The following is a 26535-nucleotide window of genomic DNA, read 5'->3' as shown; positions in this document are numbered from 1 at the left end:
AATTCAAATTCAGCGATATTTTCCTTCTATGACGTCACAAACGTGGCAACCAAAATCTGACATTTCATAACCCCCCTACATAAAAACTAACATCTTTTCAGCGGCTTTTTAGTGTTCTGTGTCAAATTTTAAATATGACAGGTGACAGTGACACGGAACACCGATTATTGTTGTTGGAGGGATCTCAAATAGTCGTAGTAATTTTTTTGGAAAAGTAAATAAACATTGCTTTTCAATAATATCATCATTTACTGAATTTAATTGCGAGATGTAACCCGTAAGGATTGTCTGGAAAAACAATATGAGAATTTCAACTGTGTCATTTCTGTTACTTCTAATTAAAAAACATTCCTGCAATTTTTGTGAGGCAGATGACCTGTATTGCACATGGGTTTGTTTGTAAACATTAGCCATGCTTCTTGAAATAATATTTACATTTTAGGAAAATTCGAATAGAACAAATGATTGTTTAATAAGATCGCAAAGCAGCTCTCATAATGATTGTTCAGAAACCAGATCCACAGTAAGCGAAAACCTAAAACGTAATTTTGGTCTTGTAGTTCTAGAGGTTCATCCTCCATTATTTCTTACAAGCAATATTTATCCGGTGGTAGAATGGAAAGGTAAAAACAACTGATTTATTGAAATATTTGGAAAATCCCTTTTTGTTTATGTTGACTAGTGAATAGAAAATCATTTCTGGTGTTAGGACTTTGAAGAAAGAGTTATATTTTCAATTCTCTTCTGAAACAGATACAAGATGTTGTGATCAATGTAGTCACTAATATATTATTCAGGGTTACTATCTCCATAAGTTTATATGTAAAAAATAATTACTATTAGTGTCATATTAGTAACAATTTATTTTCCCAAGAAACATACAAATTTTTATAACAAGGAACAGCACCAAAAAAAAAAGATAAATCAGAACTGAAACTTGAAAAAAAAGATTTAGAAGAAGAAGAAGAAGATATACATATATATTAAACATTTATATTACACATGCTTCTTTTGGTCTTGGCATTCCTGGGCTCTTTCGTTGAGTCGATCGAACTTTGGTTTCAATGTCACAACCCTTGATTCATCACCAGTTATGACCCTTTTAAAAATTTTCCATAACAATTTTCTTCATTTTCTCAACATTTTCATCGGTTGTTGATGTGCTGGGGCGCCCAGGGCGAGCGTTGTCATTCTCATTCTAACATTCACTTGTGAACATTATCCTGACAAAGGGTACAATCATCGTATGCTACTGTCAACATTTCAAGTGTTTTTAAGCACTCAATTCCATTTTTGACACAAAATACTTCTAACTTATGCCTCTCACCACTAAACTAAACATGCTAAACAGTTGAAACTGTCAACATATGTTCGAGACAAGTTTACCAACTTGAAAAAAATAAAAAAATCGCTAATCGAATTAACGTTGCCAGCGAAATTTTAACATTCACCTTATTAGGACCTTTTGTCTATACAATAAATGCATTTATTAATTTTCTTTCTCGCTTTCTCTCTTACATTGCGTGATGTTTTTAGAAGCTGAAATAAGGCTGTCCAAATATGATGTCAAAAATTTCTGCCAAACAATCAGGGTTCAGAAGACCAAAAATAATGCATATGCCTTGAAGTATGACTGTGAATTAAAAGATGAGATGCTGGGAGAACCTCTTTTCATGGAAATCAATTCAGAGTTGGATGATAATCTCACACACAAGAAGATTTTGTTCAGCGTTCCAAATTCCGAAAATTTCAGTATGGATGACTTGTAGATATATAACCGAGGGAATTTATTCAACTGTCTTTTCAGGTAATTCAGTTTCTCCCAAAAGAAGACTGATATTCTCCTACATTGACTTCACGAATAGTCACAAGCTTCTGCTTAAGATACAGCCATTGCCAAAAGAATATGCAGTGACTCACTATAAGGTGGAAGTGTTTAGAGAGAAAGAAAACAAACCGCTTTTAGTCGACGTTCGTATAATTCCAGCTGAAAATAAACCTGCTCTCGATTGTGATTACATCACTTATGGCCAAGAGGGTCATTATTTCTTCGCCGTGTCCATAATTAGTAAACAATGTCCAGAGGACACTTGCTTAAAAAGTTTGACACCCAAATTACATATAAGTAAGTATTGATTGTGAGGAACAAGACTGTTAAGAATAGAACGATTCATAGATAGATAGATACATTTGATGTCATAAAAAATACACCTTGCAGACAAACATTTTTCTGCTAAAACCTCAAAAAAATTCATCTTATGTATAGTAAGCCTTTTTGTCAAGAATTGCCTTCAAGTTTCTCCTAAAAGATAGTACCGTGACACATTCTGTTAAACTTTCAGGTAACTTGTACATTTCCACTCCAGAGTTCTTGATTTGACTGTTTGTTGGGGTAGGAACCTTTAATTGGCAAGCCTATCTAGTATTGTGGTGAGGCTGAGAAGTAAAAGTACCTTTGTTCTTGTGTTCAAGAACAATCAATGAAGTCACAGTTAAAATTCCATCTATTATAAACATTAGCTTGTGTGGATCATTCCACACTAAGATGAAAACAGATTGAAACAGCTGGTTACTGCATACATCCCAAAATGCTATGTCATACCTTAGGTGAGAGTCTATGAGGGCATAATAAACATTTAATAATAATAATAGTATTTATTCACCATTTGTGATACATAGCGTATATGTGGTAGGTCAATGATTATTTACAAAAACAGTACGTCACTTATGAATAAAATTATGGAATCAAAGCTTGAATAAAAATTAATATTTGCATATACAAAGGTATAGGTACATATAGATATATAAAATGCTAATTAAAAAATGAATAAAAAAATGTGGCAATTTTGCTTGCCGTAGTCAAATAAATATACATATGTATATATTTAAATATATACATATATTTACAAACATGTACACACTATTTAAAAAAAAATGATAAAATTGCCAGTCAGAACACTGAAACTAAAGATAGTAGTAGTAGAACAAAGTTTAAGAATTCAACCTCTTTATAGAAAGTGGCAGTCTGTTATAAAAATTTATGGCATTATATAATGGAGATTTTTTGAAATGATCATTCTTATGTGAAGGGACCCTCAGAGCAGTAGCATGGCGGGTATCACGACCGTGAATGCTCAAGTTCGTTATATACAAGTCAAGGTTCCAGTGCACAAAAATGACACATTTCATTATATAAGTTGCGGGTGCAGTCAACAAGCGTTCTCTTTTGAAAACGGGTCTACAACTTTCTTGGTACCCCAGGTTGAATATCAATCTTATCAGTCGTTTTTGAGAGATGAAAACTCTAGAAAATTCCTTCGCACATCCCCAAGCCATTATGTTGAAACTAATGTGGGAGTATGCATTAGCAAAGTAAACATTTAGTAAACCAAACCTATCTAAACAATGTTTCAACTGTTTGATCGAATAATAAGCGGAATTGAGTTTACTGCACACTTTTTGTATGTGACTTCTCCAGGTGAGATTCTCATCTAAAATAGTTCCAAGAAAATTAACTTCTTTTGATATTTTTATGTCATTCAAAGTGACTAAATTACAACAGAAATCCCTCCTAACAAATGTTTTCATCAGCACTGACTTAGATTTATTTAAAATCAGTTTGTTACGTTGACACCAACTACTGAATTCGTCAATAACTAAATTAATTTTCATCGATAATTCATTCTCATTTTTTCCAGAAACAGTGATTGTAGTATCGTCAGCGTACATAGTTATGTGACAATCTGATATGAATTCAGGCAAGTCATTGATAAAAGTCAAGAATAAAAATGGACCCAGAACAGACCCTTGTGGAACACCTAGTTTCACATCATAAGGAACTGATGTAATTCCATTACATTTAACCACCAAACTACGGTTTTCCATGTACAATTCTATCCAACACAATACATTATTGGGAAAGCCCATTACTAGTAATTTTTTCAATAGAAATTTGGAAGAAACAGTATCGAATGCTTTTGATAGATCTAAAAAAAGTAAAAAAAACAGGTCATTATTATCCACTTGTGCATAAATATAGTTCAATAGTTGATAAGATGCAGATTCAATTGATATTAATTCCCAAGAATTTTGTAGGGATCTTATTTTCCACCAGTGTACTTTCTATATGCATTTTTAGTATAATGCACTTAAAGGTGATTAAACTTGTTCTTTAATGTTAAACGACAGCAGATTTACATCACATCATTGTTTAATTTCTGTAAGGTCATTACGGATGCTTTTGAAACAATCCAATAGATGACACTTTATTGAAGAATTTCCATTGAACAGTTTACAAAAACTGTAACATGCACACTTTACTGTTAAGGTTTTGTGAACTGTTTAGTGAATATCTCACAATGAGGTTGTATTTGAATATGTTATCCTGGATCAGTCAGATCCATCACATAATTTAGTAATTTTTGAGAAATTACAGATTTTACTGTGAAGTTGAAATTTTTCACGAAAAATATTTTTAATTGTAGGTAGAAAAGGTATGCCTCTGGCGATTGGTATTGTGGGTGCAAGTTTTCTAATACCATGCGTTTTGTTCGTTTTCTATATCAGAAGTTACAGAAACCGATCTCAAGGTAAGATATTACTTACAAGTAAATCATTTTATAGAGCAGAGGTGTCAAACTCAATTTTTAATAGCGCCATAAATTTAATTTAGAATGTGTAGGCTGGCCAGATTATAATTTTTTAATAATAATAATAATAATAATTGTAATTTATTGAACAAAGTTACAAATGTTGCTCAACTGGCTCTCTACTGAAGTCCTTCCACCCGTAAAATATTTCATTTATTCAATTATATGATATTCTGAATTAAGTAACTCTATACATGGATGTGTAGATTATGCAAAGAAGTAACTTTCAGACATAAACTGAAAGAAAATTCTCCTGAAATGGCTACTTTCATATAAACATTGAATTACACCAAAAGAAAAAAAAATCTTTCGAAACAAATACTTCTATATTTATGAACACTGAATTATACAGAAGATACTTTTCTCTACTCAGTTTGTATTTCAAACATTCGTTGTGGAATACAAATCAGATAACATTCACATGAATTCTACTTTAAATGAATGGTAATAAATTGCACTTACATGGAACACTGTCACCCTCACTGGTATACACCGATGTTTCTATAATGTTATCCAATTTGGTACTGAAGAGCCTTGGGGCAAGTGTCTTAAGGCGAAACATCGGTAACTTCTTCGAGTTGAATAAAGATAGTCATGTGCTGTTGCCCTAGAATAAATAAGAATTTATTGACTTGTCTTTCACATAATTTTTATTATTCTTACTTTTCTTTTAAAGTGTATCTACCTGCTTTCAATAGTTGATAAAATTATTGTATCCACCCTATTCAGGTTGTTGAAACCAGCTCAGAGTTAATAACTGATCGAACTGTAGATCATAGAATTGCTTTATTTAGCGGAACACTTGTCGCGAGTTTGTAAACCTTTCATAGTGAAAACCAAATTAAATGTTATTAGTACCGTTTGATATGACTTTTTTTCAAGTATCGGCCAATTCCTTTCAAGTAATCAAAGTGCACTTTTGTGAAAAGTTTCTACGACTTGTAATCAATTTTATGACTCGGAGTACAATCACCATATGCCACTGTCAACATTTCAAGTGTTTTTTGAGTAGTTGATTCCATTTTTTTACACAAAATTTTTGCAAATTCTTTGTTCTATTCTGTTGTATAGCAGAAAATCGCCGAACATGCCAAACACTTCTAACTTTTATGACTTTCATAAAAAAAACTAAAGAAGGAAGGAAAGAAAAAAAGAAAGACATTTTATTGACCTCAAGTTACAATTTCTGTTACATTCGAGAATATCTGCAATAACAAAACTTGTTTAGGTGCGTCTTATTGAAAATATAAAAAAAACTATATATACAGTACGTGACAAGAGAATTTTTTACTTTGAACTTTAATTCTTTTATATGAAGGTCTTTCCACTCACTAGGCAAAGTGTTATATATTTTTATGGGAAGAAACTCTGTTTGTTTGGCTGTGTTTTGATAATGCATCTTCGGTAGCCTGATGATGTCTTTTTGTTTTATATCATAAATGTGAATCCTTGAGTCACTATTATATTTATTTTTATTTTTATGTTCAAACAATATTGCTTCCAGAATATACATGGAAGGTAATGTAAGTATGACCCATTTTATGAAGATTGGTTTAGCATGGGTTCTGGAATCAACTTTTTCTAAATCTCCCATTATCTTTTTTGGATAATGAATACTTCACTTGCATGTGAGGAAGTACCCCATATCAGTATTTCATAGTTTATGTGACAATGAGCCATGCCAAATTATGCAATTCTCAGCACATCAATCGAAACTAAGCTCCTTAGTCCTCTCAATGCGTAGCGACACCTTGAGAGCTTTTTACATAATGATGTCGTATGTCCATTCCAATTTAATTTGTTGTCAAGGTGGAATCCTAGTACACACCTCTTTGTTACCATCAGACATTTGGGATCTATTTGCGATAGTTATTTCCTAAGTTTTATTTGCGTTCAAGCATAGAACATTAGCGCTAAAGTATGTTTCGCATTTTTTCAGTGTTCCACATGACAACTGATCTAGCTTCCCCACTTGTTGGTTACTTATGCCAAAAGTTGCATCATCGGCATTGAAAAAACATCTGCTGTATCAATATATATATATATATATATATATATATATATATATATATATATATAGGAAGATCATTTATGTAGATGATTGATAAAAGGGGACGACCAAGTACGGATCCCTGAGGTACTCTATGATTGACAGTTTTGGTATCCGATTTTACATTGTTATATAATAAATGTAGCCTATCTATCGAAAAAGAATGTGTTAGGTCATATGCTATGCCTCTAATACCATATTTTTCAAGTCTTCCCAATAATATGTCATGTGAAACACTGTCAAATGCTTTAGATAGATCGCAAAGAAGTAAGCGAGTGCAATGGTGCAATGGACAGCTGAAACTGTGAACAAATGTTCGATACGAGTGTACCAACATAAAAAAATTAAAAAATTGTCAATCTAATCAAATCAAATCAAATTTGTTATTAATCTGAAGACCACAGGTGGTATACAGAGTAAAAAGTGAAATGATAAATAAAAGTACAGACAGAGTAGGTACATTACAATTTAAATATCTAGATAAAATATGCAATTACACACAGAGTATGACAGAATATACTATCAGTGATTTATATACTAAAAAATTCTTCCAAAGTATAGAATGCACCCTCAATCAGTACTTTTTTCAGCCACTTCTTGAATCTGAAATAGGTAGGTTCATCTTTGATGTTTTGAGGAATTTTATTAAAAATTCGAATTCCGATGCTTAGAGGACCGTTTTTGTGATAGATTCAATCTGTTTAAGTTTAAGACTTAGCTAGGTAAATGATACCTCAAACGAAAGAGCAATAACTAAGCATGTTTTTGAAGGTGTCTGAACACTTGTATGTATTTTATTTATTTTTTTAATTGGCATCAAAGGTCAGATTTTTTATTTTCTTTCTTTTTTTGTAAAGTTTAAATGCTCTGTACATAACTTTTTTGGACACAATGGTGCTTCAAACTACTTTAGTACGATTGGGGACACCTGAGACTACTGAAATAAATTAAAAAAACCATTTCCAGACATTTCCAAACCAGACATTTCTGTTAAGATTCGAAGTTGTTAGCATTTAATTGACCAATTTTGGGTTTTTGTACTAAAAATCGTAAAAGTTCCCTTAAAAATTAAAAACGCGCTAGAAAATAAAAATATTTGTATGAATATGTTCTACATGGGCTAGTGTATCACCCCCTTAAAGGTTTGCACCCAGCTACCAAACACCCTGTATATTGATTTCTATTTGCAAGAAACGAGCTGAACCAATCATGTGCTCTTCCTCTAATGTATGTAGCCTGCAAATTTTGAATATCCACCTTATTTTTGGAAAAGTCCTCGTATAGTAATTTTGTGGCTAGTGCTTTCTATTTTAACGTCATCAAATGTTTCAGGATCCCTGACTGAAACGCTACAAAAAATCCTGATTATCTTCAAACCTTCACTGGAAAAACACAACGAGGTGGTAGCTAGTCTTACCAAAACAATCAAAGCACTGACGGATACAGAAGTGATTCTAGACCCGGTCAATTCGGGGAAACCCAGAGGAAAAACAGAGGAAAAATGGTGCAGTGACAACCTGATCCTCGCGAGCCACATTCTGTACATCAACCCTCCGCTAGTTGATGAAAGCCCCCACGATCTTGATTACTCGACTTTTTGTTTCCTGAAAGACGAGGTGAAAAACTTGAAGTCTACCAAGAAAGTTATCTCGATTTACTTTCCTTATTCGTGGAGGGAGGCACCGTATATTTTGGGAGGATGTTTGTGCTTCGAGTTGATGCAGGATTTCGCGGATTTCATCGCTGTTTTTTCCACGGATAAAAGTAAAGTAGATTATCGCACACATACCGACTGCAAGGAGTTGGCAGACAAGATCAGGGTGGCCACTCTTGAAACAGAGCGTTTGCAGAAGGAGTTGCCTGAAATTATCATAACGGAACAAACCGAAGTTTCGGAAGAGCCCCAAGAAGCTGATGTGTTATTGTAAATTCCGTAAGCGAGAGGTAATTTTAAGAATGAATTGGAGGTAGGCGCCAATATTTTTTTTTAAGATTTATGCATTTGAAGACTCTGGTTGTTGAACCATGACTGTTAGAATTTTTATATTCAAATGAATGAACTCTGCGTCAGGGATTTGTATCATTTGTATTATTTGTATGTTGAAAATGGTTAGTAAGATATACTAAATTATCTTCGACATAAATTCGTATAAACAGTTGTGTTTTAGAAGAAGAAAGAGTTCCTCAAGACTGTCAAAAAAGTTGATATGTTCATGTTCATTAGCGGTGAAAAAATAATAAAATAGACCTTTCCACTTGCCGAGAAGAAATCATAAAATTAGCATATTTTTTCGATTTCGAAGAACCTTATTTTGAAGTAGCGCTCAAAAAACTGTACTTTGGGACCAATTATAATTTTTTTCTACAGAAACCAAGGCCTGCTGCAAATATTTTTATAGGTTAAAATACAAGAATTCGTATTGGTGATTTTTTTGAAAAAATTTAAAATCACCAAATTTCATAAAGAAAATATCCAATATTAATGATTTTGTTGTTGAATCAAAGAAATTTTTATTATGAATTAATTCAAGTATCTGGTGGACTGAAAAGTAAAATAAACATCGAGTAATTGTTAATAACTATGTGGTAAATTAAATAAACAAATGATTATACAATTGAAAAACAATGTTTTGGCTGGTTTCCGGGTTTTGCCGTGGTCTTCTTTGGTTATGATTTCCATACGTTTCGCCTGTCACTGAGGCAGTCATCTTCAGTGGCGTCAACTGAAATGTTGAAATGTCAAACCGATATAATTGCAAAAAACTGATTTTCGTGAACTTTGACCTCGAATAACTTCCGGCGCAGACACGGGATTTTATAAGATTTTAGAGATAACTTTTAGAACACCAAAATGAATATGTATACGAGTTTACGGCTTATTATCTCTCATTTCTACATGAAACCCCTGATATGACTGGACTAATAAAAGTATTTCTAATGTGCAAATCGAAATAAAGATAAATGATAGTTCAAAAAACTAAAAAAATACACTTTAATAGCAACACAAAGTAAAAAATAAAAAATAATTCGAAACTAGTTTGAGATCGTGTTCAACATCGATAATAAGTCCTATGGCTTGAAGTAAGTAATGAGTTTCAATAAGTCTGAGGTCAGATTAAATCTGTTGACAATACAAAAAAATAATAATTTTGTTGTAAAAAAGCGTGGGATGCTTCAATCTGGCAAACAGCTCCAGTATTTATAACAATTTTATATTATAACTGTATTTTTACAACAAAATTATTAGACTTATTAGAAGTCATAAGTTACATCAAGATATGGGACGTTGAAAACAATTTTTATTTTGAACCGACTGATGCAATAGAGTTGAGAGCCACTATACAATCAATTAAAAATGAACGAGCGGCGGGAATTGACGATCTCTCTGCCACTCTATTTGACAATATTCCAGATGATGCTCATAATATCTTAGCTGAACTTATATACCGATCCTTCAATCTGGGCCTCTTCCCAGAGTTTTTAAAAATTTCCATTGTGGTCCCAATTCATAAAGGTGGGAACAGTAGCGACCCATCGAACTTTAGGCCTATAACTCTAATTCCCACCCTGGCCAAAATAATCGAGAAATTGGTGCAGGAAAGGTTGCTAAGGTTTTTATGCCGAAACAACATACTAAGCAAGGATCAATTCGGATTTCAAAAACGCAAGAATACGAATGATGCCATATTGGCGCTAATGACCAAAGTATACAAACGAATTAATGAAGGGCAATCAACCGCGGCAGTATTTTGCGACCTAACCAAGGCCTTTGATTGCGTAAATCACCAAATTCTGTTAGACAAACTTGATTATTATGGTTTCAGAGGAATTAGCCTGCAGTGGTTTAGATCTTACCTGGAGAATCGTAGCCAGTTGGTAAAAACTGACCACTATTCACGTATTGGAGCTACTAGATGTGGTGTGCCTCAGGGTTCGGTACTGGGACCTATTTTATTTTTGTTATATGTCAACGATATCTCTCATTTGAATATATCTGGGAGGTTCACGTTATTTGCAGATGATACCACTATACTTTGGCACAGTAGTGATGAAACATCTTTACACAATGTCATACAACGTGATCTCGAAACAATAAGAACATGGTTTGACAATAATCTCCTTGTACTCAATATCTCCAAGACTAACTTGTTAACCTTCAAATGTGAATTGGACACAATAATTCTTGATTCAACTAATATTGACAATTCCCCCTGCACAAGACTCTTGGGTCTTCATATTGACAGTAACCTGAGATTCGATGAACATGTTAAAATACTGTCTAAAAAACTATCCTCTGGGTGCTATGCCATTAGAGTCATCAATAATGAGGTAGGATTTGCAGCAGCAAAATCTGCCTACCATGCATTAATTGAATCGCATATAGGTTATGCATTTGCTTTTTGGGGTGCATGCAATAAAAATTTATTACAGATGATCCAAGTTGTACAAAAAAGAGCCATTAGAGCCCTCTTCAAGATTAAGAGTCGCAAATCGTGCAAAGAATACTTTAAAAATCACCAAATCCTCACAGTGATCTCTATTTTTATATTGGAAACATCTTGTTTGATTCATAAGCACCGTGATCTATGTAAAGGAGCGTCATCGTCTTACAATACTCGATCTTCCCAAAACTCAACTCTAATGTTGCCTATACCCAAAAGTCGCCTCGTAAAGGACTCTATTATATATAACGGCTTGAAAATATACAACTACCTTCCAGCAAGAATTAGGGAAATCAAGAATTATAACAGATTCAGAGGTAGTGTGGAGGTTTTACTCTTTGATCATCCCTTCTATAGCTTGGATGAATTTTTTATAGCCAAATTATCTGAATGAACTCATTATCCATATCTGTCATTGCTGAGGCTCAATTATGTGAATATGTATGTATGGATGGGTGTATATATATATATATATATATATATATATATATATATATATATATATATATATATATATATATATATATGTACCATTATTTACTCTACTTTGATCAGATCCTGTGTTTATTCGTGTTTATACATCTGTAAGTGTTATTTTAACTATATTTTAACATACATCTATGTACGACAACTGACTTTGTCAACAAGAATTGTATTCTTTCGACAATAAAGCATATTCTGATTCTGATTTATCGACGTTTAACACGATCTTAAATTAGTGTCCAATTATTTTTTATTTTTTAGTTTGTGTTGCTATTAATGCGTGTTTTTTTTTTAATTTTTTAAACTATTGTTTATTTTTCACTATTAAGTTTGGCCCATTTGTTTTAATTTAAAATATATACGCATGCGCAGACAGTGTGGTTGTCTCACTCTCACACAGAGACTGTGTGGGAAAATTATTTCAATTGTCAGCGATTCTTGATAAGTGTACAAAGTTTAAACTACATCTGTCTGTTTAAAGTTAGTCATCCAAAGGAGTTTATTTATATATACAAGGGCAAGCCCAATTCAGATATAAGTAGTACAGTGCTATGTAGTAGTTGATGCAATACAGTGGATTAAAAGTAAATTATAAGAATAAAACAATTTCGAAGTAAGATAACAAGTAGATTATTTAAGAAAAATCAAAATGTATAACAATATCTGTTTAAAAAAATCTGTCTGTTTAAAATCTGTTTTTCCGTTAACCAGCTGTCCCACCCCTACGAACGACAACCCTCATAAGTAGAAACTTGTGCGAGCTAAGGATTAACGAGGTCTTACCTTTTAACGTGTGATTCCTAACACGGGTTGGACGATAGCAAGTGAAAATCGATCGTTCAGACTAGGGCTTGAACCACCGACCAACACAGCAGTCAATTCGAGTGAGTGAACAAAGCACCCACGTCGAACCGCCTGGCTACCGACCGACCATATGACCTAATATAATTCTTACAGGCAAGTAACACTAGACACAATACAACAACACAAGCAGAGAGCATTAGATGGCTAGGAAAAGAATATGGTTTTTTTAAGCGGGAAACTGATATATTAAATATTTGTAGGTTATTTAAAGAGTTAGCCAATCGAAGAGTTCTGGGAATAAAGCTGTTATATGAATAATTGAATCCGAGAAAAGAAACGTAAAAAGTTTGCACCTGTGTAGTTGAACGATTGGGGACATGTAAAGATATTTTGGAGAGAAGCTCGGGACTGATACTCAGTCCGTTGATAATTTTGAATAGAAGTATTAAATCTCTACGTTTTCTGCGAGCCTCAAGAGAAGGTATGTTTAAAATGCATTCCAATGCAGTATCTTGAAGGCAATATATCGCGGGAAATGGTGCTGTACGGCCTCGAGTTTCACTTTTTGTGTAACGTAATGAGGGGACCAAACTGTGGAACAATAATCGAGATGAGATCTAACCGGGGAAAAATAATGTTGGTAAAATCATGAGTGGTTCTCTTTATACAACCAAATATCTTCATATATATATATATATATATATATATATATATATATATATATATATATATATATATATAGATAGACATTTTATCGAGTGTGTATGATACAAATCAAGAATGAAATAATTCGTGAACACAACACTCAAAAAATAGGGGCAAACCGCGGACACGTGTTTCTGGCTATTGGCCTCATCATACTCCGTGCATATGTGTTGTTTCCTGCTTTCGGCAAACAAGTGTTGCCCATCTTCACACTTGGCTGCACCGCGCTGATGAGGCCAATAGCCAGAAACACGTGTCCGCGGTTTGCCCCTATTTTTTGAGTGTTGTGTCCACGAATTATTTCATTCTTGATTTATATATATATATATATATATATATATATATATATATATATATATATATATATATATATATATATATATATATATATATATATATATATATAACCCTCAGGGTGTCGGGTTATCATTTTATTGTTGCTTTATGAACTTTTTCCATTCCTTTCTATCTCTAGTCAGTGTCTTCACTTCGTTCCATTGTTTATTTCTTCCTTGTAGGATCTTTCCTATCATGTCGTTCCAGGTTTTTTCAGGTCTTCCTCTTCTTCTCTTGTTTTGTGTTTTCGCTTCATAGATTTGTTTCACAGGTCTATTGTTTGGCATTCTCTGTATGTGTCCCCACCATCCTAATGGTTTTTGTTCTAAAAATGAAATAATATCTTCTATGTCTAATTCTTCTCTTATTCGTGTATTTCTTATCTTATCTCTCCTTGTCACTCCTATAATTCTCCTCAGGTATTTCATTTCTGTTGCTTGTATTCTACTTTTGATTTTTTTTGTTAATATCCAAGATTCACATCCATATGTTAATACTGGCCTATATATTGTTTTGAATATTTGTAGTTTTGTCTGTCTTGAAATTTATCTTTTATTGATGAAGTTCTTATTCATTGTATAGTACAATTTTATGGTTTTCTCGATTCTGTTGTTAATTTCTGCTTCTTGCCTTCCTTTTTCGTCTATTGTTACGCCTAGATATTTGAAATTTTTTATTTGTTCTATTTTTTTATCATCTATCATTATATTTATTTCTTCGCCTCCTATGGTCATCACCTTGGTTTTATCTTTGTTTATTCTTATTTGTTTTCTCTTCAGTGTTTCATTCCATATTTTTATATTATGTTGTAATCGTTCTTCATTTTCAGCTATCAGTATTATGTCATCGGCAAATGCTCCCTCAGCTATCTCTACTCTTTGCATATTTTTGTATCCAATGCACATTTTTTTGCTATTTCTATCACATTCCTTGATGATGTCGTCCATGAAAATGTTAAAAAGCATTGGGCTCAATGATCCACCTTGTCTCAAACCCTCTTTTGTTTTGAAACCTTCTGATTTCATGTTGTTCTTGATAACATTATTTCTATTATTTCTATATATGTTTTTAATCATATTTATGGTTTTTTCATCGATATTTCTATTTTTCAGACTCTCCCATAATTCTGTTTTTGGTACCTTGTCGAAAGCTTTTTCTAGGTCTATGAATGCCAAATATATATTTTGGTTTTCTGATCTTCTCTTTTCTATTATTTGTTTTATTGTGAAGACAAACATCTTCATATAGTTTTTAATTACAGCAGAAATGTGTGATTTATAGCTAAGTGTGGAGTCTAGGATCACACCTAGATCTTTGGATTCAATAGCAGTCCCCCCATGCCCCCTCCCGGGTTGAGTGCCCTGAAGTAGAAGCTTCCCCCCAGCTAGTTAGCGAGGAGAACCTACTACCCCACTCTATCCACCCCCGCTCTCCGACCTCAACTTACTGATGGGCACTTCAGCAAGATTGACATCTGACCTCTTTTGGTCGAAAGTCAGCCTTTAGGTGCTATTCTTTCGCTGTCGTAAAAATGTTTTGTCATGACTATTCCTAACTGAATTTTTGCATGGGGGCCCCCAAAAACTAACCGGCAGCTATTGTTATTAGCGTCGAGCCTTCCTAAGTGAATCTAAGGATAATTGAATCTCGGTCGAGTTGTTCTGCGGTGAACTTGCTGAAAGAAAGTCTGATTAATATGCTTACCGGAGTCGTCTGACGGCGACTTGTGGGGGTGGTCGTAGATTCTGTTTCGTTGGCCTTGGGTGACTGTCCCTTTCTTGGAACCTGGGGTCATCCATGTTCAACGCATCGTGTAGATCGCATAGCGCTGGGTTGTTGTGCGATTTGAACACGCTTTCTGCGTGCATTTCACTAGTTCGGACTTCCATTGTCTACTATATAAAATGATTTGAAATCCCTGAAAAAACTAAAACTAGACGCCTTCCTGAAACACATCAACAGCGTGAGACCTTCCATCAATTTCACAATAGAGAAGGAAATCCACAACGAATTGCCATTCTTAGACGTTTTGGTGAAGAGGACCGACACTAAGTGGGAAACATCTGTATACCGAAAACCCACTCATATGGGACAGTATCTGAACCACGAATCCAACCACCATCAATCGACTAAAAGAGGAATCATCAAGACTCTATTAGACCGTGCTTTTGGGCTCTGTAATACGAAGGAAGGTCTCGAGAAGGAACTAGACATCATCAAAAATGATCTTCAACGAAATGGCTACTCCAAAGCGATGGTAGAAAATACTTTGGCTAGAAGACAGCAGGAGCCTCGCAAGGAAGAGAAGCCGTCACAACCAGTGCTTGCACTTCCCTACATCAGAGGATTATCGGAGAGGATAAGAAGAATTGGTTCCAAGTACAACATCAGAACCTGCTTCAGATCCGGTAACACTATCCGTAGCAGCCTCACGAAAACCAGGCCACCAAACGCGGACTGCGATTCCAAGAATTGCATTTACCGGATACCCTGTGAGTGCGGAAAATCGTATATTGGTGGAACTAAAAGGCCATTGAATGTTCGCATTGCCGAGCACAAGAAACACACACAGCGAGGGGAAACCAGCAAATCAGGAATAGCAGACCATGTTTGGACCCATCAACACAACATCGAGTGGTCCCAAGCTGAGATCTTGCACAGAGAGGAACATTAGTTTAGGTGAAAATTCAAGGAAGCCGCATACATGTTGTCCAACAACGTATTCAGCCAAGCCAGCGTAGAAATACGCAACATATGGAAACCCATCATCAAGCGAAAGAATGGCCAACTCCCGCCAAACGGTCATCTCCCACGGAACCAGTGAAGCGGAAAATGGAAAGCGGGGATAAGCGAAAGTACTCGAACGACCTATAAATAGTCATCTCTCGGAGGAATCAGTCCAGTCATCACCCGTCATTTCTTTATTTTAATTTATTCAATTGTTCTATTTTTACTTGTATTTTATTTCACTATTATTTCATTTCAGGTTTATTTTGGTTAATAAAATTGTTATTTTCAGCTATTCATTTTCAATTCTTCTTTTTTAGTTGTTTCAGGGATTTCAAATCATTTTATATAGTAGACAATGGAAGTCCGAACTAGTGAAATTCATCATGAAACATTGTCGATCACCTTCAAACACACGCGCTCTGCGTGTTCTCTCACATACTAGTCCACATATTGCGTGGCTAGTTCTGAGCCTCTAAGTCTAAGTCTCTAAGTTGATGTGTTCGATGAAAGCAAAGAATTTGGCATTTGGATGCATTCAAACACATACTATTTTGCGAACACCAGTTAGATAGGCAATCTATATAGTTTTTTAGACACAATGTATCAGCTTCACTTTTAATTATTTTGAAACATTTTAAATCGTCTGCAAATAGCAAAGCTTCGCTTTCAAGGAAACAGCTGATTAGATCGTTGATAAAAAGATTAAACAACAGTGGTCCCATTTGTTTGAAGGTGATTGACAATGTTTCGTGATGAGTTTCACTAGTTCGGACTTCCATTGTCTACTATATAAAATGATTTGAAATCCCTGAAACAAGTAAAAGAGAATAATTAAAAAAAGAATAGTTGAAAATAACAATTATATTAAGCAACAATAAACCTGAAATGAAATGATAGTGAAATAACCTACAAGTAAAAATACAATAATTGAATAAATAAAAATTAAAGGAATGAAAAAAGAAAATAATAAAAATAAAAAAGTGTAGAGATTCCAAGTCACGTTAGTTCACGACGTTTCGATTGTTGGTATCTACAATCGTCTTCGGGTGATGACTGGACTGATTCCTCCGAGAGATGACTATTTTATAGGTCGTTGAAATACTTTCACTTTCTCTACTTTCCATTTTCCGCTTCACTGATTCCGTGAGAGATGACCGTTTTGGCGGGAGTTGGTCATTTTTCGTTTGATGATGGGTTTCCATATGTTTCGTATATCTACGCTGGCCTGGCTGAATACGTTGTTGGACAACATGTATGTGGCTTCCTTGAATTTTCTTCTGAACCAATGTTCCTCTCTGTGCAAGATCTCAGCTTGGGACCACTCGATGTTGTGTTGATGGGTCCAAACATGGTCTGCTATTCCTGATTTGCTGGTTTCTCCTCGCTGTGTGTGCTTCTTGTGCTCGGCAATGCGAACATTCAACGGCCTCTTAGTTTCACCAATATAGGATTTTCCGCACTCACAGGGTATCCGGTAAATGCAATTCTTGGAATCGCAGTCCGCGTTTGGGGGCCTGGTTTTCGTGAGGCTGCTACGGATAGTGTTACCGGATCTGAAACAGGTTCTAATGTTGTACTTGGAACCAATTCTTCTTATCCTCTCCGATAATCCTCTGATGTAGGGAAGTGCAAGCACTGGTTGTGACGGTTTCTCTTCCTTGCGAGGCTCCTGCTGTCTTTTAGCCAAAGTCTTTTCTACCATCGCTTTGGAGTATCCATTCCGCTGAAGATCATTTTTGATGATGTCTAGTTCCTTGTCCAGACCTTCCTTTGTATTACAGAGTCCAAAAGCACGGTCTAATAGAGTCTTGATGATTCCTCTTTTTGTCGATTGATGGTGGTTGGATTCGTGGTTCAGATACTGTCCCGTATGAGTGGGTTTTCGGTATACAGATGTTTCCCACTTAGTGTCGGTCCTCTTCACCAAAACGTCTAAGAATGGCAATTCATTGTGGATTTTCTAACAATTTGCGTTCTTTCCGTAAGATATCCTTTGAGCCACTGCAATATTTGCCCATCAACACCATATGAACAGAGTTTATGGATCAATAGCTCATGATTAACTTTGTCAAAAGCATCCGACAAACATACAGTTGAATGTAATGAAAGCGTGTTAAAAATAGTTACCTATTTTGAAGAGAACTTCGTGACAAGAACTTCGTTATCAGAATAAAAACCAGGTTGAGAATATTCGAAAGTTTATTTGCAGTTATGGTATGAATGGCATTAAATTTTTTTTTTGATTCAACAATTTTTCTCGGAATCAACAGAAAAAATCATCACTTCTAGATAACTTTCCTGTGATTAACAATTATAATTCTTTTCTTCATTCTTTTTATATACTAAATTATTAGCCACACAATAATATAACAATGACCAACAAAAAAGTACAGACATCTTTGAAAAACTAACTCTCTCATAGAAATTTTCCAGAAATTCATTATCTTACGGTTTTACATTATATATTTTTTAGTTCATAATTGCTAGATAGGTACACACGATTTTTTTTTACTTTCACATCCAACTTAAACTAAATATACTTAAGAAATGGTAACTACAATCATGAATTTGCTGATAATTTACAACCTAATTATTCTAAATATGTGACAAACTGTTTTATTACAGAAGGATCAGTCACATCTACTGAATCATTGCAAACCTGATTGTATTGAAGGTTTTCTTACTCCTTCAGGACAGTTCCTTAGTCAGTTTCTTTTCTAAATATGGCAAACCTAAAAACTAATTACAAATAAGAGCCGTGATAGAGGAAAAGTTTCAATTAATTTCACATACGAGTATATAAGTTTGTTAAACAAATAAATAATTTAGTTCTGTGAAAGAATGGTTCTGCTAAGCAGTAAAACAGATACCATAATGGGCAGTACATTAAGTCCGGCGGTGGCAAACTTTTTCATGAAAAATTTCGAACAACGGGTCTTAGAGCAAGCGGCCGTAAAGCCATATTGTTGGATACGTTATGTTGATGACATGTTCATGGTATGGCAAGACGGTGTTCTTGTGAACAGACGTGAGGATGGTACGTTGGGCCACAGAGTGTACGGGAGACCAACACACAGACAGGTACCTGTACAAACACTTTAACCACCAGCCACAACAAAATACAGGGGTAATTAAAACATTGGTTAAGAGGGTACGACGTATTTGTGAACCTGGGAGTCTTCTTGAGGAACTCAATCACCTGCAAAAATACCTTCAAAGGGAATGGGTACAGCGAAGGAGAATTGGAGCGGGCCATACGATCCAGGAGAGAGAAAGGCAAAGTAACCCCAGCTAGGTTGGTCAAGGGGAAAGTTTTCCTTCCCTATGTTGAAAATATTACGGACCGAATTGGGAGAAACACGACGTGAAACCAATATTCAGGCCAACAAAAACCATCAGAGAAAATCTAAGGTCAGTTAACGACCCCAGGTAACCTTTAGCAACACCCAGTAGGTATACTGAATTCATTGTAGCTGCGAGACGGTCTATATTGAAACCACAAAACTAAGTGAACTAACCGACGAATCAGCTGTAGCCAAACATGCTCTCAACAGAGAAGGCACTCACATTATCTCATTTCAAATACTCAATAAAACTCAAAATTACTATCCAAGAGTACAGTGTCACACATAAAGTCCGCATCAAATGGGATTTTTTTTTTGTTCATCTCTTCAAGCAACTTTTGATATCTCCATCATTAAAAATGATGCCAAATAACATGCATATGACCGATCAAGTGATTTTTCTTCCCTGTCCAATTTGACATTTTTTCCAAAAAATGTTCAGAAAAACAGTTATTGCTCGAAATTTCGAAAATCGGTAAAGAGAAAAGATGATCGTTTTTTAATTTTTTTTTGTCGAAAATTTGACATTTGCCGATTTCTCAAATTTAGCCAAACCTCAACAAAGTTAGTGCATTATGCCTAACTTATCTTTCCAACGCATTTTTATTACCAATTGCAATTCTAAATACAACTTATTTCGCAAAAATTTAAAACACCAGAAAAAATTATGCCAAAAATGATGCAAAGTTGATACAGTTTTTAAAAACAGATAAATATTTCACTTTATTTCTACTTTTTGCAAAATAGCTTGATACATAGCATAATTGAAAAACAATATCAATGAAAAGTCAATAAAATTTATTCTTTACTGCACTTTTCAAACAGTTAAACTTTGATTTACTAATTACTAAAAATTACAACGAAATTAAACTAAGGGTACTGTGGAAACAATTGAACTGAACTGAATAAGCAAAATATTTTATTGTCATATGACATTTGTTGAATAACTCAAAATAGTGTTTATCAGTTTTAGATTTGAAATAGTTTATTCGTTGTCTAGTGTGTTGTTAAAAATGCTGAATCTTCAAGAGAAAATTGAAATCGTTTTAATATGCGGCGAGAATACCGGTCACCGACAAGTAGCTGATATTTTCAATGCCAGACATCCTGCAAGAAATATTCATCAGTCAACAGTTAGTAGGATAATACCTAAGTTTAAATCTACTGGCTCGGTTGAGAGTAATTTTAGAAAAGCACATCAGCCTTCTAGACATACTGAAGAAGTGGAATTTGAAATATGTTTGGATGTCGTAGAACATAAAAAAAGAAGTATTTAAGATATTGCAGATAGAACAGATGTCAACCGAGAGAGTGTACGACGTATTTTACACAAAAATAAATTTACGCCTTATAAACCGAAATTTATCAATACATTAAAAGAAAGGGACTTCGATATGCGCTTGTATTTCTCTTTTTGGTTTCAAGGGGAAAAAGAAGAAAATTATCATTTTCCTTATCAAATTTTATGGTCAGATGAAGCGACCTTCTCTTCAAATGGCGTTGTGAGCTCGCAAAACTGCAGGTGGTGGGCAAAAGAAAACCCACATTTCGTAATTGAATGTCGAGATCAATATTCGTTTAAGACGAATGTATGGTGTGGCATATTAAACGATCAAATTATAGGACCATACTTTTTTAGACATAATTGAAATTCTGCGGGCTACCTACACTTTGTGAATACCGAACTATCTGAAGTTTTGGATAATATGCCCCTTCAAGTAAGAAATGTTGTGTGGTATCAGTGTGATGGTGCACCTATTCATACTACAAGGGTGGTTAAAGAGCGTTTTTTGGAAATATTTAGGGGCAAAGTAATCAGTCGCAATATGGAACACTTTTGGCCGCCTAGATCTCCTGATATAACCCCACTAGATTTCTTCTTGTGGGGTTACTTAAAACGAAAGGTGTATAAGCAAAGACCTTTTCGAGATATAAACCATTTAGAGGCAGTTATTCGAGAATGTGTTGTAAGCACGAAACCCCGTAGTATAAAGAATACAGTTAAAGATGTTTTAAAAAGGACAATTGATTGCATTGAACGTGGTGGAAGGCACACCGAAATGTGACTTATTATTTTGTATTTCTATTGGTATTTACATGGTTTAGGCATATGTTTCGATTTGATTTATTGTTTTTAATTTAAATTATAACTTTATTTTAATAGATGTTTGTTAGAATTTTTTACGGTTTAGTTTTCTAGGCAACAAAATCTAAATTGATTTCTGAAGTAATTTTGTTCATTCATACCTCATAAAAGATATTTAGTAAATGTGAAATTACTCTCGTATAATTCCTTCCCTTAGTTTAATTTCTTTGTAATTTTTCGTAATTAGTAAATCAAAGTTTAACTGTTTGAAAAGTGCAGTAAAGAATAAATTATTGACTTTGCATTGATTTTGTTTTTCAATTATGCTTATGTATAAAGCTATTTCGCAAAATGTAGAAATGAAGTGAAATATTTATCTGTTTTTAAAAACTGTATCAACTTTGCATCATTTTTGGCATAATTTTTTCTGGTGTTTTAAATTTTTGCGAAATAAGTTGTATTTAGAATTGCAATTGGTAATAAAAATGCGTTGGAAAGATAAGTTAGGCATAAAGCACTAACTTTGTTGAGGTTTGGCTGAATTTGAGAAATCGGCAAATGTCAAATTTTCGAAAAACTGTAAAAAAACTAAATTTGTACTAGAGAGCTAAAAATTGGTATATGGGTAAAAAATTAAAAAGACAATCATCTTTTCTCTTTACCGATTTTCGAAATTTCGAGCAATAACTGCTTTTCTGAACATTTTTTGGAAAAAATGTCAAATTTGACAGGGAAGAAAAATCACTTGATCGGTCATATGCATGTCATTCAGCATCATTTTTAAAGCACAACCTAATGGAGACATCAAAAGTTGCATGAAGAGATGAACAAAAAAAAAACCCCATTTGATGCGGACTTTATGTGTGACACTGTATATGGAGAGCCAATAGAAATTAGAAAATAGAAAAACACAGAGATAATTGCAGTAGAAAAGAGGAGGCAATGAACATTATTAAAATCTGGCTACCTGTCCTTAATTGTACACAACCAAACCACGGCCACCAATAATAATATAAACCCGGAGGCAAATAGCAGCATTGTAGTTTCTGCGTTTGGAACAACGGGAACAACAACTCGAGCACTTCTACCGTTACCACATCGCCTTCGATAATGTCTACCGCAGTAGTAGCAGAAACGTCAGGCATAAAAACCTGGAGACCGCTGTCAAAGAACCCAGAAAATAGCTTTAACATAAGTACATGTATCGTATGTTGGTCAAACAAGGCAAGGAAAGATGGTTCGGTTTGAAAAGCATATGGTTCCCAAGTTTATCTTGACTGGTTATCAAACGAAGTTGGAAATGTTTCTAGTGGTGGAGAGATTATGGTTTGGTTTGAAACGAATTTAATTGACCCCTTCCACTCAATCTACTTACTGAAATATTGATAAAGAACTAAAACTAATGGATATCTTAGTCTATATGATTTTTGGGAAATATCACGATCTAAGAATTTACTACTATACATAGGAATTATTTTTCAGGTAGATCTAGAAGGGTCATACCATTCTTCCACAAGCTATTGATTGAACCTGATCCTAATTTCATTCCATTAAACTTACTTTAAAATAGTAACTTGTTATATTTTGAAACATTCAACAACTTATTGAAAATTTAACTAAGATTTTATTGATAACACTTTCGTTTTGTAAGCAATAACAGAGTGATACAAAATTTTACAACCCTCTCACGACTCCATAGTTTCTCAGCACAAAAAGTTTATTTTTCGTTACAAATAATTTCACAACTCTCTTTCCACTTTCGTTAGTGAAAACTTACATCAAAAACAAAACTGTACAGACAATGAATCTGTCAACAAAGAGTTTGCAACTTCAACTGGGTAGTCTTAGAGTTCACACTTTTCACGTTACGAGGGGCCCACAAAAAGTTTTTCTCCAAATAAACGAATATTGGTTTATTATCGAATCATCTCGAAATACTTCTGGTAACTTTCTAGGTGGGGGCACATCTGCATACACAACAAGATGGAAACAGAAACCAGTCCATGAAGATGCCCTTGCAGTCATTGTCAGGGTCATAAGCTAATAGTCGATGCCACTTATATTTTTGTTCGCAGCCGCAGTCGTTTGTACAGCGCTTGGTTGACGTTTTCCTGTGAAAAAAAAAATACTTACATGGTCACTTCATTCACATAAGCTAGATTTATTGAAGCTTCGTACATGTTCCAAGAAGAAATATCAAAGAAGCGAGCTACTCTCGGGACAGTGAATATTTTGTAGGAAAGCTATTTTCCGGGTTTTTGACTATGGTCTGCAGGTTTTTATGCCCGACACGTTTCGTCTACCACTGCGGTAGACACCAAAGCCGATGTGGTAAAGGTGCGGTAATGCAGACCACAACCAAAAAAACCCGAAAAATAGTTTTTAGACAATTATCTTCAGCCGTGAAAGTTAACATTCTTCGAGTAAATATTTTACCAGTACAAAGAAGAAAGACAAAAATCGGAGCAAGCTCGCGTAGTTAATATATCCAAAGACAAGAAACTTTGGTGAATGAAAAGTTTTTTCACTCATCACTATCTCTGAAAATATCAAGTCAATACAATTAATCCCATGCACCGTACTCACGCGCAAACTTCTTGATGAATTGCCTGTTCGAAGTGTTGAGTGTTAACAATGGCTCGAACTTTTCCTGCAGAATTGGAGGCCCAGTATGGCGTGACTATTTCTATTTTACTTTCACACGCATCGATTCTGGAAAACAGTAATTTTCAGCAAATCAGTGAAATATTAGCATCTTCTTCTGTCAAAGAACTGCTACAGTATTGATGACTTTTATTTGTAATCCAATACTATATGTGTGTATAGAAAACAATTATCTATTATTATATTTATGTGGTATACATCGTGTATGTTGTATATATGCGTGTATGTGTATATATGTGTATACATATGTGTGTGTATGTGTACATATGTGTATATGTGTGTGTATATATGTGTGTATATAGATATAATTTATTTTATTTTTTACACATTTTTTAATTTATAACTTTGTGACATTATCTATTTCGTATAGTTTTATTTCTTTTCAATATTGTACATTGACGTTTTCCTCTTTTTCATTTGTACTTCTGCTCTTGTGGTTATACAAATCAATCTGAGTAAATAAAGAGATTATTATTATTATTATTATTATTATTATACGAAGTCTGTTCAGAAACAGCAACTTTAGGGTATGTTTGGAGGTAGAGCTCCATACATGAGAACAATTATAATACTCCAAAGAAGTCTGATCTAGGCTTTATAAAGCATCAAAAGTTGCTGAGGTGTATACAGTTTTTTGGTTCGGAACAGTGTTCTAATTTTTTGAGAAGCAGCCCTTGCCAAGTCATATTGGAGTCCTTTTAACCCACAAACTCATCGAAGCAGAAAGCTTTATTTTTATTATAACCATCTTGAATAGGAAAATGTTTGATACTGAATAACATTGAACTGAGAGTGCGAGAGTAATTTGAAATATCATTTATCATCAATAAAACGTAAAATGTTTTATTCATCAGCACTTCACAAGAAACAAATAAAATTGCAAATGGTGATGATTCATTCGATTTTGATTAATACATTAATTTTTAATCGCTGCAATAATAAAATCAGCGGAGGTGGGACAGGAAGTGAAAGTCATTATTGACTTTTTTTAATTAGGTGATTGTGAATGAAATTATATTTTGTTTTGACCCTCAAAGATAAGTTTTATGTAGCTGACAAGTACAACACTTGAGATTAGAACCATAAAAATAGTCAAACAAATGTTTAATTGATAAAGTGAAGTGATGCATTATCATAATTAACCGATAATATAGTAGTGGTGAATTTGTCAAGACTAACTGAAATATATCAATTAAACCGCAATAATCAATTATCATTTGTATCAATATTCTCACCTTCCACTCTCTGAACTCTGATTGTTCCTAAAATTCTGCCTTGGGCTTCGGTTCTTGTTGAAGAGCGACTCGGTCGAGTCCAGTGGATCCGGGCCCGGATCAAAGTTCACGTCGGGAACTCCGGGCTTCGTCGACCGCTTCTTCTTGACTCCGGGGCCGTACCTGGAGTCGTAGTCCGGCATGTCGAACTCCCCGTACATTCGTTTCATCAGTGCTTTGTTTTCGTCGATGAACAGTTCTATCCGATCTCTGAAAAAAAAAATACGTTTCACGAAGTTCCTGAATAATTTTCAAATATAATAATACGACGTGTGGCTAGAAAATAAAGGACTTGGTGCTTGCCTCTCGGTCAACGCCATTTTGCCGAGTCGTTTGACATCCCCCCTCTACATTTCAGCCGGTTGAACGACACTAGCTTGCTCAGTTTGGCTACAGACTGTTCGTATGTGCCGTTCGTCGGCTCGTTTCAATTGAGCAACGTTTCAAGGTGAAATTTTTAGTTGAACCCGGTAAATCCTCAAAAGAGACCTATTTTCTTTCACAACAAGCGTATGGGGATGAATATATGTCTCGCAAACGGGTTTTTGAGTGGTATAAACGTTCCAAAGAAGGCAATAAGACGTTGAAGATGATACACACCCAGGATGTCTTTCAACTTCGAAATGGAAGAATACATTGAGTGCCTGCAGAACAACCAGTGAATGATCTTGAGGTGGCAGTGATCTAGCACCATTATTGTTATGTTATATCAAGCTCCATATGACTTTTTTGTTCCCGATAGTGAAGAGAGCATTGAAAGGAACCAGATTTGATACAGTGGAAACTGTGAAGAAAAAAAAGACGGAGACTGTGAATATGCTTTTAGAAAATGACTAAAGTCACTGTGTTGAACAGTGAAAAATTATAATATAAAAGTGTAGGGACAATGAATCGGATTCTGTAGAAGGAAATGAGGTTGATGTTGCAAGGAAAAAAATAGTTATCAAAAAAATCCTGTTTCCAGATGA

The 26535-nt window shown here is 34.4% G+C and overlaps 2 protein-coding genes across 3 annotated transcripts in view; one reads left to right on the top strand and one right to left on the bottom strand.

Moving 5' to 3' along the window:
* Positions 1-148: 148 nt before the first annotated feature.
* Positions 149-25988, top strand: LOC111508587 (uncharacterized). 2 transcript variants are annotated; one of them, XM_074174559.1, is made up of 7 exons: positions 149-391; positions 443-623; positions 1537-1752; positions 1808-2125; positions 4485-4589; positions 8032-8643; positions 23585-25988. In XM_074174559.1, the coding sequence occupies exons 1-6, from the start codon at positions 302-304 to the stop codon at positions 8625-8627; spliced, it is 1506 nt and encodes a 501-aa protein (XP_074030660.1). In that variant the 5' UTR covers positions 149-301; the 3' UTR covers positions 8628-8643; positions 23585-25988. The 2 variants fall into 2 exon arrangements, with proteins under 2 accessions (XP_074030660.1, XP_023019906.2); XM_023164138.2 differs by lacking the exon at positions 23585-25988 and having other exon boundaries at positions 150-391; positions 8032-9127.
* The window catches only part of spz3 (Spaetzle domain-containing protein 3), an 88070-nt gene continuing 79915 nt past the window's right edge, over positions 18381-26535 (bottom strand). The window contains exons 4-6 of the mRNA XM_074174560.1: positions 25529-25777; positions 24216-24341; positions 18381-23740 (exon numbers count right to left, since the gene is read on the bottom strand). Coding sequence (XP_074030661.1) covers positions 23581-23740; positions 24216-24341; positions 25529-25777 — 535 coding nt within the window. The 3' untranslated portion in view covers positions 18381-23580. The remainder of the gene's footprint in view (positions 23741-24215; positions 24342-25528; positions 25778-26535) is intronic.

The sequence above is a fragment of the Leptinotarsa decemlineata genome, unplaced genomic scaffold (genome assembly GCF_025532065.1).
Source record: "Leptinotarsa decemlineata unplaced genomic scaffold, Ldec_3_MD MMD2_tig00000591_RagTag_RagTag, whole genome shotgun sequence".
NCBI classification, from domain to species: Eukaryota; Metazoa; Arthropoda; class Insecta; order Coleoptera; family Chrysomelidae; genus Leptinotarsa; species Leptinotarsa decemlineata.
The sequence above is the reverse complement of the archived record's forward strand: the minus strand, read 5'-3'. Positions and strand labels throughout refer to the sequence as shown.